Genomic DNA, 15,680 nt, shown 5'->3' on the forward strand with positions numbered 1-15,680 from the left:
TGTCAGAATATCAACGAAGGTCTTTGAGAGCCTCAAGAAGTAAAGCAACTGTAACTCGGCGATCACAAAGATACTTGCGAAACAGAACGGCAAAACGTCGAGCTACCTTAGATGCGCCAGTCTGTGAGGTCTCGTACTTTCGTTTAGATGGTCTATCCCTGTAACACTGAATACTTATCGGTTGGAAATTCGCGTCGCCGTTATGAACAGTCTGACACCAAATACAGAGATTTGAATGATGGCTTCTAGAGCAACGGCTCCAAATGCCAGCTAACATCAGCTAGTCAACTGGTGAGACGGCATCGGACCAAGCCTGGGCTTTTGATAGAACTTGACAGTCGGCTCCAAAACGGTTTGTTCGGTGACCACTTCTCCCGTTACACCGATGCATATAGTCAACACTACGCAGCAAGATGAACGTCGACGAAGAAGCCGATGAAAGCGGAAGCTCACCAATAACAGCAAGAGGCGAACAACGATTTATAGTAGTGCCTTGGGTTCATGCCAGCCAACGGGCGCCCAAGAAATCGGCCATCAAAGCGTTTATGCCACGCGAGAAAAGCGTTCTGATAGTGTGCCACATATTCTGCATCTGTGGACTTCGATGACAATCAGGTTCATGCTCGGACTTGTTTGGCCTGGATACACACCTTTCAATCCGAATTCCGGGCTACCATGGCATTGAGAGCCGGTGTGGTGACGGCTTCAAAACAAACATAAGAGAGCGAACGGCCAATACTGAACGACGAGATGCACGGTGGTGATGCTGTGAAGAGATGTGGCACTTAAGGTTGCTGACAAGCACGGACATAAGGCCTTGGCGACGACCACATGTGGAGCTGAAAGAACTTGCCTTCTTTTTTTTTTTCGCCAGCAATGGTACGCCATACTCCTTCCTCTTCCCATTCCAACATCCTCGAATTTGCTCCTCCTAGGTCATTGCCGTCAACGTTCGCCGCAGCATGTCCAACCCTCTACCACAAGAAATCGTTGATCAGATAACAGACGAGCTGGAAGAAGATTTTACGACCCTAAAGTCCTGTGCGCTCGTCTCCCGCTCATGGAAAGAATCCAGCCAGCGACACATCTTCTCTGACATCTTCTTCGAGACGCCTCCAGAACCATTGCCATTGGAAATGAGCTCATGTCACACCTTTCATCGCCTTTTGACCACCTCTCCTCACCTCGGACGTCATGTACGGCATCTCGAAATATGCGACGAAGGGCGGACCTCCGACTCGACGCGTAGATGGCTTCTCGCCTCCATCGGAACGCTCATGTCCGTCATTTCCCTGCTGAAATGCCTCAACAGCGTCGATATCTCCTTCAGCGGTCTATGGTGGGAGGACGTTCTTTCACTCAAAAGCGTCCTCGTCGCCGTATTCCAGCTCGAGTCGCTCAGGAGCGTCGCGTTGGAAGACTTTCAGGTTCGGCTGAACGAGTTGTTCAGTCTGCTGGGCCGGTCCCGTTCAATCTGCGATTTATCGATTTCCGCCATTGAGGTCCTGCCGGATTTGTCCCCTCCATCGCCTAGGTTCTCCATGCCGCTCCACGAGCTGTCACTGTCACTCCAGCACATACAGCACGCTCAGGACTTTATGGAATGGCTCATATCCCCCACGTCTGTCGTCGATCTCAGCGTATCCAAAAAACTGAGCCTTTTCGTGGCAAACTCCGACGAAGCGAACGCCGCGCAGGTCCTACTGGAGAGTCCCATACTCCAGAATCCGGACATACTCGAGATCCAAACTCTAAACTGTAGTACGCGTTCCTGGTTTTAACACATGAACAAAATCCTTTTCTAAAATAACTTTCAATAGGCGTTCACATGCACAGACGGGAAGAATGTCTTCCTACTCGCTTCAGCCGGTTCCGACACGTACAACTCAGGCTTGTAGAAGCATTAGCTTGTGAACACTGCGGCAACTCCCTTCTAGATATCGTACTTTGGTGGACGCGATCTTTCGAAGCTATCGAAGACAGTACTATCGAGGAAATATCGCTTACGCTTACAAAGAGGTCCGCCTCGCGCTTTCATCACGTTCCCAATTATATGTGGCATGCCCTGGATGCAGCCTTGTGCAAACCAAAAATGTCCTCCTTGAGAAACGTACATCTGGAAGTGGAAGATCTTGAGATTGACAAAGCCCTGCTTTTGAGGTTGCTACAGGCATTTCCTGTTCTTTATCACCGGGGATTATTGCGAGTCTGAGGTGGGTAATCTCCATACTATCTTCATTCTCAAGTTGACGCGTTCTCATTCAGGCAAACCCGTATACCCGTATTTTCTGAAGTTATTCGTTATGCTTTCCGTCCTTGCTTTTAGTTTCGCACATTTATATATTTATATACCATGCCAACTTGGTCTCTCGTGTTATACACGCTCAAGTAGTTGCAGACATAATCCTACCTAATGACATCAAATTTCCGGTACGGTCCGATATGTATTACACATGGCAAGCAACCCTGAATACTATTTCTCTCATTTTAGTCATGTACTGATGGCAAGTAAGCGGCTTCCTATATCATTGAACTGGCAATACTAAGCATCATCATAGCGCAGCCTAGCGATCAGATGGAACAGAAACCAAGATCCGACGCCACAGAACATTATCTTCCCCAGGAACTCGTTGATATTATTATCAACGAAATCCCAATCGACGATCATCGTGCTCTCTCTTCATGCGCCCTTGTTGCTAGATCATGGGTCTACACGAGCCAACGCCGCCTATATTCACGTATTGACATGTCTTTCCTAGAATCGGAGGAAGAGAAAACCGCAGCAAGCCCGTCCACAGGACAGCGATTTGCTGACCTTCTTACTGCGGCTCCCCATATCGCGTCTTTTGTCGAGAGTCTCTCGATAAAAAACGACGATGAAGAGATCGACCCAGATTTTCCCTGGCTTGTATCCTCCAGAGTGGCATGGGAGACAATCTTCTTTGACCATGGCTTGGAGAACCTCCTGAGCCTATACCTCGAGTTTGGTTTCTACGATTATGGGGATGACACAGTGATATTCAAAGATCTCCTGCGGCGTGCCTTTAATCAGCTTCCCAAACTCCAGGAAGCCACCCTCAACCAAATCTGTATAGATGTATACGGCATATTCTCCCTATTCCAAGGCGCCCAAGCAATTAGGCACATCAGTCTATGTGATGTCGTCCTCTCTGAATCACCCCCACAAGTAGCTGCGAAGATCGTGCTACCCATAGATTGCCTCACGCTCTCTCTCAATGACAGCGATTTTATCAGATTGGAAAAAATGATGGTGGAACTGGTGAGGGACCTAGACGCGCTGGACCTCTCGCATGTGACGACGCTCTGGATCCGCTTCGTTGGGCTTTCAGAGATCCTCGCAGCCAACGGGCTCCTCCATTCCAAAGAGACGATCTTTCCATCTCTAAGAACCCTCAAAATCGAGTTGGATATGGAAGTGCTCCGTACGTTTGCATCGCGAAAGTTCATCACCCGAGATTTGTGTGCTAATCCTGTCTCTCTTTTTGTTTTGGCGGCGCTCAGATATTAGCAACGACATAGTCTTGGATTTGGGACTACCGGGCATACGCCACATTCACCTAATGATATCCCCAGCGCTCACCGAATTCGCCGCCTGGTTTCCTATCTCCACGATAGTCCACTGGTGGAGCCTCATCTTCAGTAGGATGGCCGAGAGTTATATCCAGGAGGTTACACTGACAATACCACCGAAATCCGCAATGGACCTGTATAACAACGATGTGCCTATATCGCTAGATGGCATCCGGGAAAATTGGAATGCGCTAGATAGGGCTTTGACGGGGAAAGAGATGAGGTGTCTGAGAAAGGTTCATCTGAACGTTGGTGGGGGTCTGGAACCGAATAAACCGTTCTTGGGCCCGCTGAGCATCGATGACGCCCTGCCGATGTTGACGAAGGGAAGGCTTCTTGTATATTGATTGGATTTATGGATGCGTGGATGAGGCACCGTCACATCCCGGAGGTTGGTTGCTTGTTCTTCGCGCTCAGAAGTGTGGGAACAATAATACACAAGCTGTCCCCAACTCATAGGATGAACATTGGGACGCAATTTAATGTATCTTTCCCTTAAGGCTTCTGTTCCGTGCATCGTGCTTTCGTGCTTTCACTTACTCCGAGCCCATGTTCGACCATGCGTCTCATTATCAAGACCCTTGGGTATCGGTGTCCATGGTAATTAAGCTGCCGTTAAAGCTTGGAGCAAGAATGAAGCGCTTTCTCTTATCCAATACCCGCATCACGCAATTTAATGACGCTATCTAGGCTTTTGTCAAAAAGCGAGAACGGCTATACCACACTTTATCTGCGACATGCTTTACTATTTTTGAAACGCTCTCGGGAGCAGAAGCGTAAACCTGCTTGCCGATAGACGCGCTGATGGGGGCAACATTGAAATCAAAATTTGAGAACTGGTGCTTGGCGATCGGATTGGACTTGGGTTTGCATCCAAACTGCGGCTTGGGCTCGATGGTTTCGTCAGAGGTTATGGAAGATTTGAGCGACCCGCACAGTGATGTCACTCGGTGTGAGAATCGACGCGCTGTTGATATTCAGAACTTATCATCGGTAGTGGGTCAATTAGTAACTTCAACCTTGCTCTCGGTGATAACTTGTGAGGAGCCTGCCGCACCTCCAAGAGATTACGGAATTTCCGAGGATACTCCATTTACTATCGGTGTCCTGTAAGTAGACCAGCGCGGCATTTGCAGATTTGTGACTTGTTTGATAGTGATCGGGCTGTATTCATGTTCAAAGAACATCGTCTCAGGAACGGGGGATGCTCCCACTCCTAGATCCTAAATTTGAGTCTCGAATGTATTTGCAGATAGTTCCCGTGTCACCCTATAATCGTGATTCCATCTTACACCGAGGATAGGAACCTGGACGCGTTGGTATTTGAGCTCAAACGATACACGCCAACGGATCGGCATAATTTTTTCGAGAAATATTCCGCCATCACCGACGGGAAATAAGCCTTGATAACGGCGGCTATGACGCTTCAGGTCGTTGACCACCGTCACGGAAGAAAAGTTTCGACGGTGATTGAGGGGATCCGCGCGCTTTGCGAAGCTCGATGACGAATGACGACAACGGCGAAAATTGCCCGTGTCAATGACGTTTCCCACACACAATGCTACCAATGATGAATGTTTACAGTCATTAAGCACCACGGGCCGGGCCCAAGATAAGAATAACAGCGGGACATCAATACCGAGAAAGAAAACTTGTACGGCAGCGCACCATATGGAAGGGAAGGGTAAGTACAGGCAAATAGAGTACTGAAAGCAACGATATGCAATATACGACATCTCTAGAATTGCGGTTGTGGAGGCGGCTGGGGTGGCATAGCTCCGGGAGGAAAGGCGAATCCTGGAGGAGGCGGGGGAGGGAAACCTCCATACACCGGCATTCCAGGGGGTGGAATAGGCATTGGCATAGGAGGAGCCATAGGCGGCATGCCCATCGGCGGCATGACTGTCTGCTGTGGTGTAAACCCGGGCGGTGGCGGTGGTTGAGCAAGAACACCAGCAAATTGTCCTTGATACGGTCCCTGGAATCCTGGCATTGGGGGCTGGGCACCAAAAGCCATTGGACCGGGAGGCGGACGCGAGGCAACAGGTAAGGCATTATTCTTGCGAGCCTGGGCTGCCAGTAAACGCTCGGCAGATGTGCCGTGACGCTCCCCTTTGCCGTCCTTTTTGAAAGCGTACTGCACGGTTATCGCCTTGTTCATCAGGAATTGGCCGTTCATTGATTCAACGGCTGCATCGGATGCTTCGAAATCTGTATACGAGACGAATCCGTATCCCTTCGACGTGCCTGTACCTGGATCTCGAGCAATCTATTGGCGGCATGAAGTCAGAATGGGTCAAACATAAGTCTGGTGATAACTACTTACCTTTGCAGTCGTTGCCATCATACCAAAAGCGCTAAAGGTGTCGTACAGCAGCCTTTCAGTCTACATTCTCGTCCAAATTACCAATGAACAAATTGGCTCCAACGTCAAGTTGCTTCTTATCCGAGGACGCCTGGTAGGAAAAAGTAAAGTATTGTTAGCACAATGTCAGGTAGAATGTGAAAGTCAAAAGAAGATGTCTCTTTGAGTTGGCCTCAATAACGATAACTTGCAACCTGCGACGAACCTTGTTAACCCGAATGGGCTTGCCCCATAATTTAATCTGGTTCATAATCTTACAGGCATATTCTGCGTCCTCTTCTGTCAAGAACTCACAAAAGCCGTAGCCTTGATGAGCCATTGATATTCGATCCTTGGGAAGATGTACGTTCACTGTGAAATGGAAACATATGTCAAGATAAGAACCGGTGGAACAGAAGACCCTGACAGCATACCAACGGGACCGGCTTGTAACATAAGTTCCCATACTAGCGCATCTGTACAACGTTCATCGAGATTTCCCTGTAGAGCAATAAGTATTTGTGCTGAAAAATATAATGGTGAGGAATGTTCACCAAATACACGGTTGCTTCCTGATTCCTGTCGTCCTGTGGACGCGACATGGCGGTTTTGGGGAAAGGTTCAAAACGAGAACTCAATGTTGACCTTTGTTTACCATCACCTTCTTTCGGCCCATGGTTCACGTTTCAGGGGTTAAGAGGATCTTTGGAGGATCCACTAAAGTTCTCGGCAATATCAGCCTGCTGTATTCAGTTCTGCTTCATTCCGACGACCTTCGAGCTCACACGTTGTAACCCCTGGAAAATTTCTCATGTCATTGACTCTAATTTTACTCTGGACGACCCCATTCGGAGACCGGTTTTGCATATGTTACCGCAGAAGAACACAGGGACGACGATGCCATTTTAAGCCTCCCCCTTCGAAGACCAAGTGGTCTAGGGTGATATCTAAGCCACTTCATTCTCCGCATCATTCAGATTCTGAGCTCGAACGCGACCATCACCCTGGCTCGAACCATACAGATGATGATACAGATCGTCAGACACCCGAATCAACGAATTCTCCGCCAGGACCGTTATTGATATTACATCAACTGTGATATTGGCCATACTGGTTCTTATCTTTTTGGTACCTCTTCTCGGTGTCGGTCTCCGCGTTCATCTGAATCTTGGCTCCTGACATGCTGAAACCACCTCTACGGCATCTTTTCAATCGTGCCCGTAGTGCGCTCTTCCAAAATGGATATATAATACCCTCTCTCATGGGGTTGTTCCCTCAGCCTTCTGGTCTTTCATCCTACCAGTGCTAGCTCCTGTTGTAACAGCTCTTTCATCTAATAAGTGCTCTATCGACATGTTCTCTGTTCGCGCCTTCCTCCTCGTGATCACCGTCACTCTCTTTGCCATGCTTGTTAGTGGCTGCACCCATCCCAGACGAGACCATCGCGAAGAAGTCCTTGAAGCAGCTTGTCATGAAGCGTGGCGAAGGGCCTACTCCCGTCAGACGGGCCGATGAACACAAGCCTTCTCAGTAAGTCAGATGAGCTCTCTTTGTCAATACAGGGTACTAAGGGTTGCGGACAGCTGGGCTCGTGCGGAGGTCGGCAAGAGGTTGTAGTTCTTATTTCATCTGTCGATGTTCTCATTTGGCTTATGAAGGAGCATCATTACAGAGCTGTGAACGCCTGATCAATAGATCGCCCCCTCCTGTATAATTACCATCCCCATCCCTGTTTTCATGGTGAGTGATATCTATAGTTGGCTATTCATTCGTGTCTTTGAACACCTATTTCTCAGTTAGGAATATGCAAGGACGTCCTAGTGGTGTTGCCAGCATTGTTTTGTTCTCTCCCGTTCATATATGAATGAATTTTGTGTATCTATTGTGTAGCTTTGACAGGTATAGTGTTGTCTTCTCAGAAATTCGTGCCTAGACTGTAGATCCCGCGCGGCCTGACTTAAAAATAAGCTTGACAGAGCGGTACCGGGAACTTTTGCATACCCCGGTCATATCGCATTCAACTACCGCGCTTTGATCATCGCACGCAACCATATCGCAAAATTGCTCCGCATGTCCATTCTATTCGAGTTCCCAATGTAAAAGACGCAATAGATTAATCTCACCCACACACCCATATGTCATGAATTATTGAAACGATGGAATGGAAAGATCACCGAGCGATAAGGAGCGCCTACTATGCTGGGAACGGTAACTTAGTAGTGGACAGGACCATCGGGGCTGATTTATATAATGGATGGAGAGAGCAGATAAGAAAGAGGCGATACGACAGATCAGCACGTCGTCAGGTAGAAATAAATCGTTAAGAAGAGACGTTGAAGATGGATAAGAACGGAAAGAAAAGTCATGAGTGGGTTGGGTATCACACGATGACACATCTATTCTTCCTGTTCTTGACGACGGGAGGCTCAAGTGCAGCGACAATAGCCTGATGAACAAAACGATCAGTAAAAAGATCCGAACCGTGATGCGACGCAGCCGCCCGTACCTCATCGAAAACATTCTTCAGACCCTTTTGTGTTAATGCAGAACACTCGACGTATTTGACTGCACCGAGCTCCCTCGCAAGCCGCTCGCCTTGTTCATTCGTTACCGGTCTTTGTTTTTGTCTCGCCAGCTTCTCGATCACTTGGGAATCATCCCGAAGATCAATTTGCGTGCCTACAATGAGGCATGGAACTCCGGGACAATGATGATGAACCTCTGGGAACCACTTCTCCTTGACGTTCTCGAATGATGCGGGGGATGTGACACTGAAGCAAACCAAGAAAACATCTGTCTGGGGATACGATAGAGGTCGAAGACGGTCATAATCCTCCTGGCCTGTACACGATCGGATTAGGAGAGCTGAGGCTGCTATAGCGATAATGATGGTAGCGCACCGGCAGTATCGAAAAGCCCTAATGTATAGGGGTCCTCTCCAATCATGACTGTCACTGCATAGTTATCAAAGACCTGCGCAGAAAAGAGTCTTGTTGGTGTCGCATGGGGGGATAGATGGCCAACGTACGGTTGGGACATATTCGCTGGGAAATTTGTTTGTCGTGTATGAAATCAACAGACAGGTCTACACAGTAAAATGAGCCAGTCACCAGAACAGAGAATAATCGATAACGACTCACCTTTCCCACAGCACCATCTCCCACTACCACACATTTGATCGTCTGCATGTTACAACGAGAAACTCCTACTCAAATTTATGTTGTTCGGAATTCTGTAATACTCTATGAGCGAGTTGAACGAAGATAAAGTCGAAGATAGCGGGTATCCGGTAAAGGCGTCTGCCTGCATGCACTCTGGCGTGACAACCACACCTCGTGGCGGTGTCATGGGAGACCCAACGAGGCTGAATCCAGGCGCCTCAACACGGAAGCAAGACTCACATCTGCCTTGAACAGATAACGATGAGATATATAGCTTGACACCGCGATAATTGATGTCGCTGAGGTATACGGAACCGATTCTAGAGTCTGGAGAATAGCTGATAGGGACGTCAAAACGGTTGCAGTCCAAGGAAAAGACAGGAAAACAGAATAAAAAGGGAGGATCAACGTACAGAAACAAAGAGGGAAGGGGGAGGACAGGGTGTGTGGGCGTTAAGAGAACTGTCTCGGACGGTCTGAGGTGGAAACGAGCCAGTTGATCGCATGTACAGGAGCGGCTCTATCGCGCGCCACAAACACACACAAACTTAATCTCACGTTTCATTCTACCCACGCTCGAATTTCAAATATTCAACCAATACTATAAGTATTATACATTGCTAGGACAATCAAGCCAAGCCACAGTCCGCTAAAGTACGGCAGCAAGATAACAAGATATATACGATACAAGAATTAATTGACTGTTCAATAAACAAGATATTATGCCGCAGCTTTCGTGCGCTTATCTGTTCCGCTACTTATCAGTATCCACTGCGGATGAAAAAAGAAATATACCGACTAGACTCTGGTTGTGACGGTTGCGGCCACCAATATAAATAACCCTGTTTCGTTCCAGTAAGAATACATCCAGATGCTCCATCGAATCCCTGTTAGAGCGTTAGATTAAACTTGATAGATAGTAGCAAAAAATACTATACCGCCACTGCCTGGATGATATCATCTGCGGGATCAAGATGAGCATCACTAAACAGCAGCAATAGCATAGATATTCACCTTCCTCATGCTCCAGCCCATACACCAGACTTCCTTTTTTCATGTCCCATATCAGAACACATCCTCCAGAACTGCCGTGCAGCACACCCTGACCATTAGCAACCAACACAGCTCCAAAATCACCAGACGGTCGGGTCTCAGTCTCCGTATTACCATAGACAGCCATCACTTGACCTCGTCTATCTTGAATATCCACCAAACGAGCGACTCCTCCCGTTTGAGTGACCAGCGCACAAGTACCACCCACACTGAGGTCTATATCCACGCTAAAGTCGAGGTCGAGTCACAATCCCAACCATGAATGAAGACTCAAAGACGTGCACTTACATCTTATCCTTCATCAACGCATACGCCCGCAAAGTTCCATTGGGCACTTCGCTATGCCACCTGTTCCGATATCTCAGGATACCATCATGCAACTAGCACCACCACTTACAAAACACCGTCTCTTCGTTCCCCCAAGAAGAGCGGACCCATCATGCACGAATTTAATGGCCGTCACGTTTTGCTTAAGAATAGACCGTTGGAACTGCCATGTGCCTGAAAAGATGCACCGTTGATTCACACCCACAAAATGAAAGAGTCGTCCGTACCTTTATTCCATATCCAGATTTTGACTCCGGAGTGCGGTAAGGAGACAGCGACACGGTCTCGTCCATATGCTAGGCACATCGAACCCTCCTCTGAGCCCTTGTCTTTACCAGCATTGACGATCTTTGTCCAATGCCATTGGTTTGATCCCTAGAACCATTTGTCAGTAAGGGAACAACATCTCAACATCATAAAACCTACTGTTCGAATCCACTTGCTGACAACACCGTCTTCTTGAAGTGTGATTATTCCGGAACTACCTTCCATCCAAACAACCGAGACGACTGAAGCTCCATGAGACAACTGCGCGAGTTCAGCTCGCATCTGGGCATTCCATATCCGTGTGGTTCGATTACCTGAACAACGAGTAAAGACGAGCAGTCCAATGACTAAGAGGAGCATGTCTCCTTACATGTCACTGCAGCATACATGCCGTCCGAAGATATCGTTATCGTCTTTACAGCGACGTCGCTTTTGCCCTTGAGCGCCACGGAATGCAAGCATTTAATAGTAGGCCACTTAAACTTTGGACGTGGCTTTTTGGAGCGTTCACAATCGTAGAGATCGGGCGATGGACCTCGTTCACGCTTAACGCCTCGAAAAGACGTGCAGCCTTGGGATTGCACGGGCTTTGGCGGGAGGGGGTGGTGGACGGGCAGTTGAACCGGGATAGGCGTGGCTGAATAGAGGTCATCAACAATTGATACTAATGAAACTTGTATCAACATACTGCGAGAAGGATTTCTTTTCGTGGGCGTAGTAGGTGAAGCATCTATCGTTGCTAGGCATTAGCTGGAAAATATAGTACTTATCGAAATGGTCCAAACCCTCAGCCGCCTTCCTCTTTACTGGTGTGATAGAAGGTGGCTCATCAATCAGACGAGTAGTCTTGGTGGGTATCTCAACGGGCGTGCTCGACTTTCTGGCAGTCCTTTCCACAGAAGGTGATATTCGTGAAAGCAGCTTTTTCCCATCCGCTTTATTCTCAGCAGTTGCTTTCACTACGCACGCGGGCTAGAGTTTTCATACACTTCCCTCTTAGAGATAATGAAAACACGTACACGCTGGGGTTCTCTCTTCTTCCGCTGCTGGTGGGGCTTTGGAGATCGCCAGCCTTTCAGGTTGAGCAGGTGATTGAACACAGATACGTTTCCACTTGCTGCCCATAGAGTGTGCTTGCTGCGCATCCCCATCTTTCATTTGACTGCATGGTGTCGACAGTTCGGGTGGAGGATTTCCTGGCGGTGGCGGTGGCGGTGGAGGCGGAGACGAAGGAGGAGACGGGGAAGCATAACCTTCGATATCCAACAGCCTTGACCCATTACTAGGCGGCAAAGACGATTTCGAAGCACTACCAACGTTAACCGACATAGCTTTAGTCAACGGCCAATCAGATCCCAAAACGACGCGTTTCTTCGTCGGATTAGAAGAAACAGGCGTTTGACGGGGTGTCGGCAGACCGCTACAGGGCCGTATTCCCAATGGGTTGGAAGCGCTTCCAGGCGCTAGGTAGGCTAGGGATTTTGCGTCTGGCGGGGGAGAGCCCGTTGCCGTGGAAGTATTCTCGGATGGGGGATTGGTGGTGCTCAAAGCGAGCATGGACCTTGGTACAGTGGGCGGTTTTCTCCTAGCTGCTCGGGGTTCTGTTGGAATCGGTTTGGATGGTAGGCGAGATTTACACAGTGAGGCGTCGTTCAGCACTTGTGATCCTTTCTCTTTGGTTGCGCCAGCTATCACGCCTGTGGCAGCATCACGCGGAGTCGAGGCTTGGCGTTCAGTGACACCCTCTTGGCTTGTCGATGGCTACAATCCATTGATCAATAAACCAAACAAGATCTTCTAGGAGACTTACCTCTGTAGAAGAGACGTGAACGTTTACTGGGGTTCTCTTCCTTTCACTGCCAATAAAATCGGACACAAACCCCGCCGATACAAAAGGATTTGGAATGACACGCTTCAAAGGTTTTGATTCTTCGACACCAACAGAAGATTTTTGAGGCCTTGAGCCATCTATGGCAACACCAGATGATGTTCGCGGAACTTCGGAGAGATCAACAGAGGCATTATCGGACTTGCCAGATTTTTCGGCGTTGCAGATGGGATCATCCGACAACCGGAAACCCAGGAGTGAGTCGGTCTTGACGAGATCGATAGAGTCAGAGTCCTCCTGCTTGATAGGACTTGGTAACCTCATATACTGTGGCAGCGGTGTCAAAGGACTCGCAGATGATTCGATTGGCGAAATTTGCATATCGACGGCATCAAGACTAGAGGAGATGGAGGTCGGGGTATTGGTAGTGCTGTCTAGAACGGCAATCATTGCAGGTACTCCCGTAGGCGAAAATACCGGTGAATCTGGAGCACTGCTGCATTGAGAATCCAGCTCCATTGGAGATAAAGACCGTTCCTAAGCGCGTCCATCAAAGAACAAAAAGAAACCTCTGGATCCTACACTTACACGAGCATCCTCTGACACTGAATCAGTGTTCAGCGATAACTGGATTTTCTTCTGCACCTCGGTAGCCACATGCGCGTCTAAGGTCTGTGTTTGGCTAGAAACGTGCATAGGTAAGGATGGTAGGGAAGTTTGAACGTAAGCAAATGTTGTAGAACATTGTGCTTGCACAGATGCGCATGAAGTTCTGGGCTGCGATTGAACTGACACCGTGGAAAAGGAAGGCGCAGCCTGCACACCAACAGACACACGTGTGGCGCTACCGGTGTCTATGGGTACGTTGAAGGGCAACAAAAGGAAAAGTTCAAAAGCCAAGCGCACCTGGTGCTGGAGAAGTGTCCTCTAAATTTCTATTCCACGCTCGACGCATTTTCGGAGGCATGGAGACTTGGAGTGGCGGAGCTGATTCCTCTCTTTCTTTTCGCCCATGACATCTAGGACACACACCAGGGTCCTCTTCATGTTCAGACTCAGACTCTTCGGTATCCCCTTCGAGGACCATGGCCTGATCTTTAAAGCGCTCATCTGAAGAGGCAATGGCGAGAAGGATTTCTTTACCGGGCTTCACTTCGATTCGTTTTTGTGCAAACAAACTGAAGTACACCGAGCACCCCAAAGAAGCACCACTATCTGAATCTCGAGATACTTGGACGCGTCGCAGAATAACGTGGGGCTTTTGGGTTGACTTGTGAGGACGGAATCTCAATGTCTGGCTTTTGATACCGAGAATTGAGGTTATGGAGGTTACTAATGAGGAGGATTCGCCATCCATGGAGGATGTATCACCCATGGCAGCCTTGGAAATGGCGCGCCAGAGGGTACGGCTTTGAGGCAATATCAAGGTCGAGAGAAAAGCTGTTCTTCAGCTCATTCAATTGCCAAAGATGGACGCCCAGAATGGGAGTCGTGAGAAAATAGACACGTGAAACGGACATCTTGTTTACCAACTTCCATGACATTCTACTAGGTGCCCTTCATCGCTCGAATCATCACCGTACCAATTGATATTTTACTCTTTGCATCACCAGCCATTGTATTCGTTCCTTTCGGCGCCTTCCGTCACTCATATAAATCCATCATAGGCACCGTCAATCGAGCCTTTTCGTGCGCTCGTCACCAGCCATCGAATCTGTTCCTTATTTAGGTCGTTGGCCCTGACGAATCTTCCAAGGATTCCGGTCCTCTTGCCACACAAAAGCACCGAACAATCTCCCAAGCCCTTGGAATTGAATAAGACACTGACGGTAGAATTGACGATAGCTAGAGGCTCGCTTATGCAAGCTATTCAACGCGGATAGAAAGATGGAAGCATCAGTTTGGGGGTCAGTCATTCTCGATTCCTTTTATCGGAGTCTGAGTTTCATCTGTTCATCTTCGAACTGATGCCCTACGGACAGATGCTGGTAGGCGCTGAACGTTGCATTCAAGGTCTGTCATATAGTCCATCCCGCAACTTGATGACAGTCAATCAAGTATACCACCGAGTTTCAAAGGGACTGGTTTGAGCGACCAAGTTTAAATCGAGTAGCGATCAGGTGCTCTGTTTGATCCTGTGCTTTTATACAGATAGCAGGGTGAATCGACTATCTCCTACTTATATATGAAGACGTTCAAACATGAGGACATGGCGGTATTTACTTCAAAACAACGTACGGCCGTCTGGTGAGCAGGGCTCTTGTGTAATACTGACGATTGCATTTGAATACATACCTGTTTGAGAGCTTTCCCCCATGATCGCACAGGACTCGGATATGCCACGCTTTTTGATGGCCCACTACTTCATTCAACCAGCAAAATTCAAACTCTCGCCGTCTTTCGGCCTGCTTTTCATCTCTTGTGTTTGAAGTTTTTCACGCGAGCTCATAGCTCGGGGAATGCTCTTCATTATTATTACTAAACAAGGGCGGCGAGGAGTCGCGTACGCCTTGATACGAGTCACGACCGCCCACATCTTTGAAGCTCCTTCATTACGCACCTCTCCCCCATGGTCGGGATGGTTCTGCGATGGCCTCTCAGAATTGGATCCGAGTCCGTCATACGAGAAATTCCAGTTGCCGTTTATCGGAAATCTTTCCTCCGAATGAGGTCGGTTTGAAGGTATTAAGAGCTCAGACAAAGATGATGCTTCAGATCGATGCCAAGTTTTCGATGTGTCTTTATGCCGTCTCCTTTGCTCAAACTAGGGAAACGGGGTAGAGCCTAATGGCTTTCACTTTAGGATTTCGGGTGGACCCACCATAAGAAGTTTCTCGTCTGCGCTTGGATGACCGATGGTTGGGGTTGTGTTTAGCCCCGAGGTGCGAGCAGTTAGAAGATGGCTTGCTTGCCAGTTTAGGTAGACGCGACAGGTCAGCTCTTTTTCGTGTCTTCCTGAGTATAGTTGGAGTTAACAACTGGAATTTTAGGGAAGCTTCCCGTAGGTTGCAAGGGCGCACTTCGCAGGAGACGTGGCAATCCATCCTGATGTAAATTTTAGATCGGTAACGGTGAAAATCAAATATTTAGGCCTCATAATTGCGTGTCA

General features: G+C 48.3%; 8 protein-coding genes across 8 annotated transcripts; 4 read left to right on the plus strand and 4 right to left on the minus strand.

Annotated features, from left to right (window-relative positions):
• The first annotated feature begins 785 nt into the window (after positions 1–785).
• EV420DRAFT_359329 (uncharacterized protein) lies at positions 786–2,494 on the plus strand. Its single transcript, XM_060481839.1, has 3 exons — positions 786–1,758; positions 1,821–2,213; positions 2,266–2,494. Exons 1-2 carry the CDS (start codon positions 963–965, stop codon positions 2,210–2,212), a joined length of 1,188 nt encoding a protein of 395 aa, XP_060330755.1. The 5' UTR covers positions 786–962; the 3' UTR covers position 2,213; positions 2,266–2,494.
• A 7-nt stretch (positions 2,495–2,501) lies between these two features.
• On the plus strand, positions 2,502–3,529 carry EV420DRAFT_1542543 (uncharacterized protein; the record flags this gene model as incomplete). The annotated part of the gene is made up of 2 exons (XM_060473165.1): positions 2,502–2,508; positions 2,559–3,529. The coding sequence occupies 2 exons, from the start codon at positions 2,502–2,504 to the stop codon at positions 3,527–3,529; spliced, it is 978 nt and encodes a 325-aa protein (XP_060330756.1).
• A 1,800-nt stretch (positions 3,530–5,329) lies between these two features.
• On the minus strand, positions 5,330–6,537 carry EV420DRAFT_1620664 (uncharacterized protein; the record flags this gene model as incomplete). The annotated part of the gene is made up of 6 exons (XM_060475595.1): positions 5,330–5,860; positions 5,918–5,969; positions 6,007–6,047; positions 6,162–6,307; positions 6,370–6,436; positions 6,490–6,537. 6 exons carry the CDS (start codon positions 6,535–6,537, stop codon positions 5,330–5,332), a joined length of 885 nt encoding a protein of 294 aa, XP_060330757.1.
• A 103-nt stretch (positions 6,538–6,640) lies between these two features.
• On the plus strand, positions 6,641–7,218 carry EV420DRAFT_1542561 (uncharacterized protein; the record flags this gene model as incomplete). The annotated part of the gene is made up of 1 exon (XM_060473166.1): positions 6,641–7,218. A coding segment is annotated over exon 1 (271 nt), but the record flags the coding sequence as incomplete, so codon positions are not given.
• Positions 7,219–7,931, plus strand: EV420DRAFT_1764147 (uncharacterized protein). Its single transcript, XM_060480768.1, has 4 exons — positions 7,219–7,465; positions 7,519–7,545; positions 7,608–7,675; positions 7,732–7,931. The coding sequence occupies exon 1, from the start codon at positions 7,289–7,291 to the stop codon at positions 7,448–7,450; it is 162 nt and encodes a 53-aa protein (XP_060330759.1). The 5' UTR covers positions 7,219–7,288; the 3' UTR covers positions 7,451–7,465; positions 7,519–7,545; positions 7,608–7,675; positions 7,732–7,931.
• A 384-nt stretch (positions 7,932–8,315) lies between these two features.
• EV420DRAFT_1620665 (P-loop containing nucleoside triphosphate hydrolase protein) lies at positions 8,316–9,123 on the minus strand (the record flags this gene model as incomplete). Its single annotated transcript, XM_060475596.1, has 5 exons — positions 8,316–8,381; positions 8,442–8,776; positions 8,836–8,908; positions 8,964–9,020; positions 9,076–9,123. The coding sequence occupies 5 exons, from the start codon at positions 9,121–9,123 to the stop codon at positions 8,316–8,318; spliced, it is 579 nt and encodes a 192-aa protein (XP_060330760.1).
• A 537-nt stretch (positions 9,124–9,660) lies between these two features.
• Positions 9,661–11,474, minus strand: EV420DRAFT_1542568 (WD40-repeat-containing domain protein). Its single transcript, XM_060473167.1, has 9 exons — positions 11,432–11,474; positions 10,903–11,380; positions 10,704–10,851; positions 10,554–10,650; positions 10,438–10,497; positions 10,111–10,376; positions 10,035–10,057; positions 9,896–9,983; positions 9,661–9,842 (listed from the first exon to the last, which is right to left on the minus strand). Exons 2-9 carry the CDS (start codon positions 11,101–11,103, stop codon positions 9,817–9,819), a joined length of 909 nt encoding a protein of 302 aa, XP_060330761.1. The 5' UTR covers positions 11,104–11,380; positions 11,432–11,474; the 3' UTR covers positions 9,661–9,816.
• Positions 10,964–14,014, minus strand: EV420DRAFT_359122 (uncharacterized protein). The gene is made up of 7 exons (XM_060481838.1): positions 13,478–14,014; positions 13,160–13,425; positions 12,554–13,108; positions 11,763–12,504; positions 11,432–11,702; positions 11,114–11,380; positions 10,964–11,057 (listed from the first exon to the last, which is right to left on the minus strand). Exons 1-6 carry the CDS (start codon positions 13,944–13,946, stop codon positions 11,290–11,292), a joined length of 2,394 nt encoding a protein of 797 aa, XP_060330762.1. The 5' UTR covers positions 13,947–14,014; the 3' UTR covers positions 10,964–11,057; positions 11,114–11,289.
• Positions 14,015–15,680: the final 1,666 nt, after the last annotated feature.

The sequence above is a fragment of the Desarmillaria tabescens genome (genome assembly GCF_030435595.1).
Source record: "Desarmillaria tabescens strain CCBAS 213 chromosome Unknown EV420scaffold_17, whole genome shotgun sequence".
In the NCBI taxonomy this organism is placed as follows: Eukaryota; Fungi; Basidiomycota; class Agaricomycetes; order Agaricales; family Physalacriaceae; genus Desarmillaria; species Desarmillaria tabescens.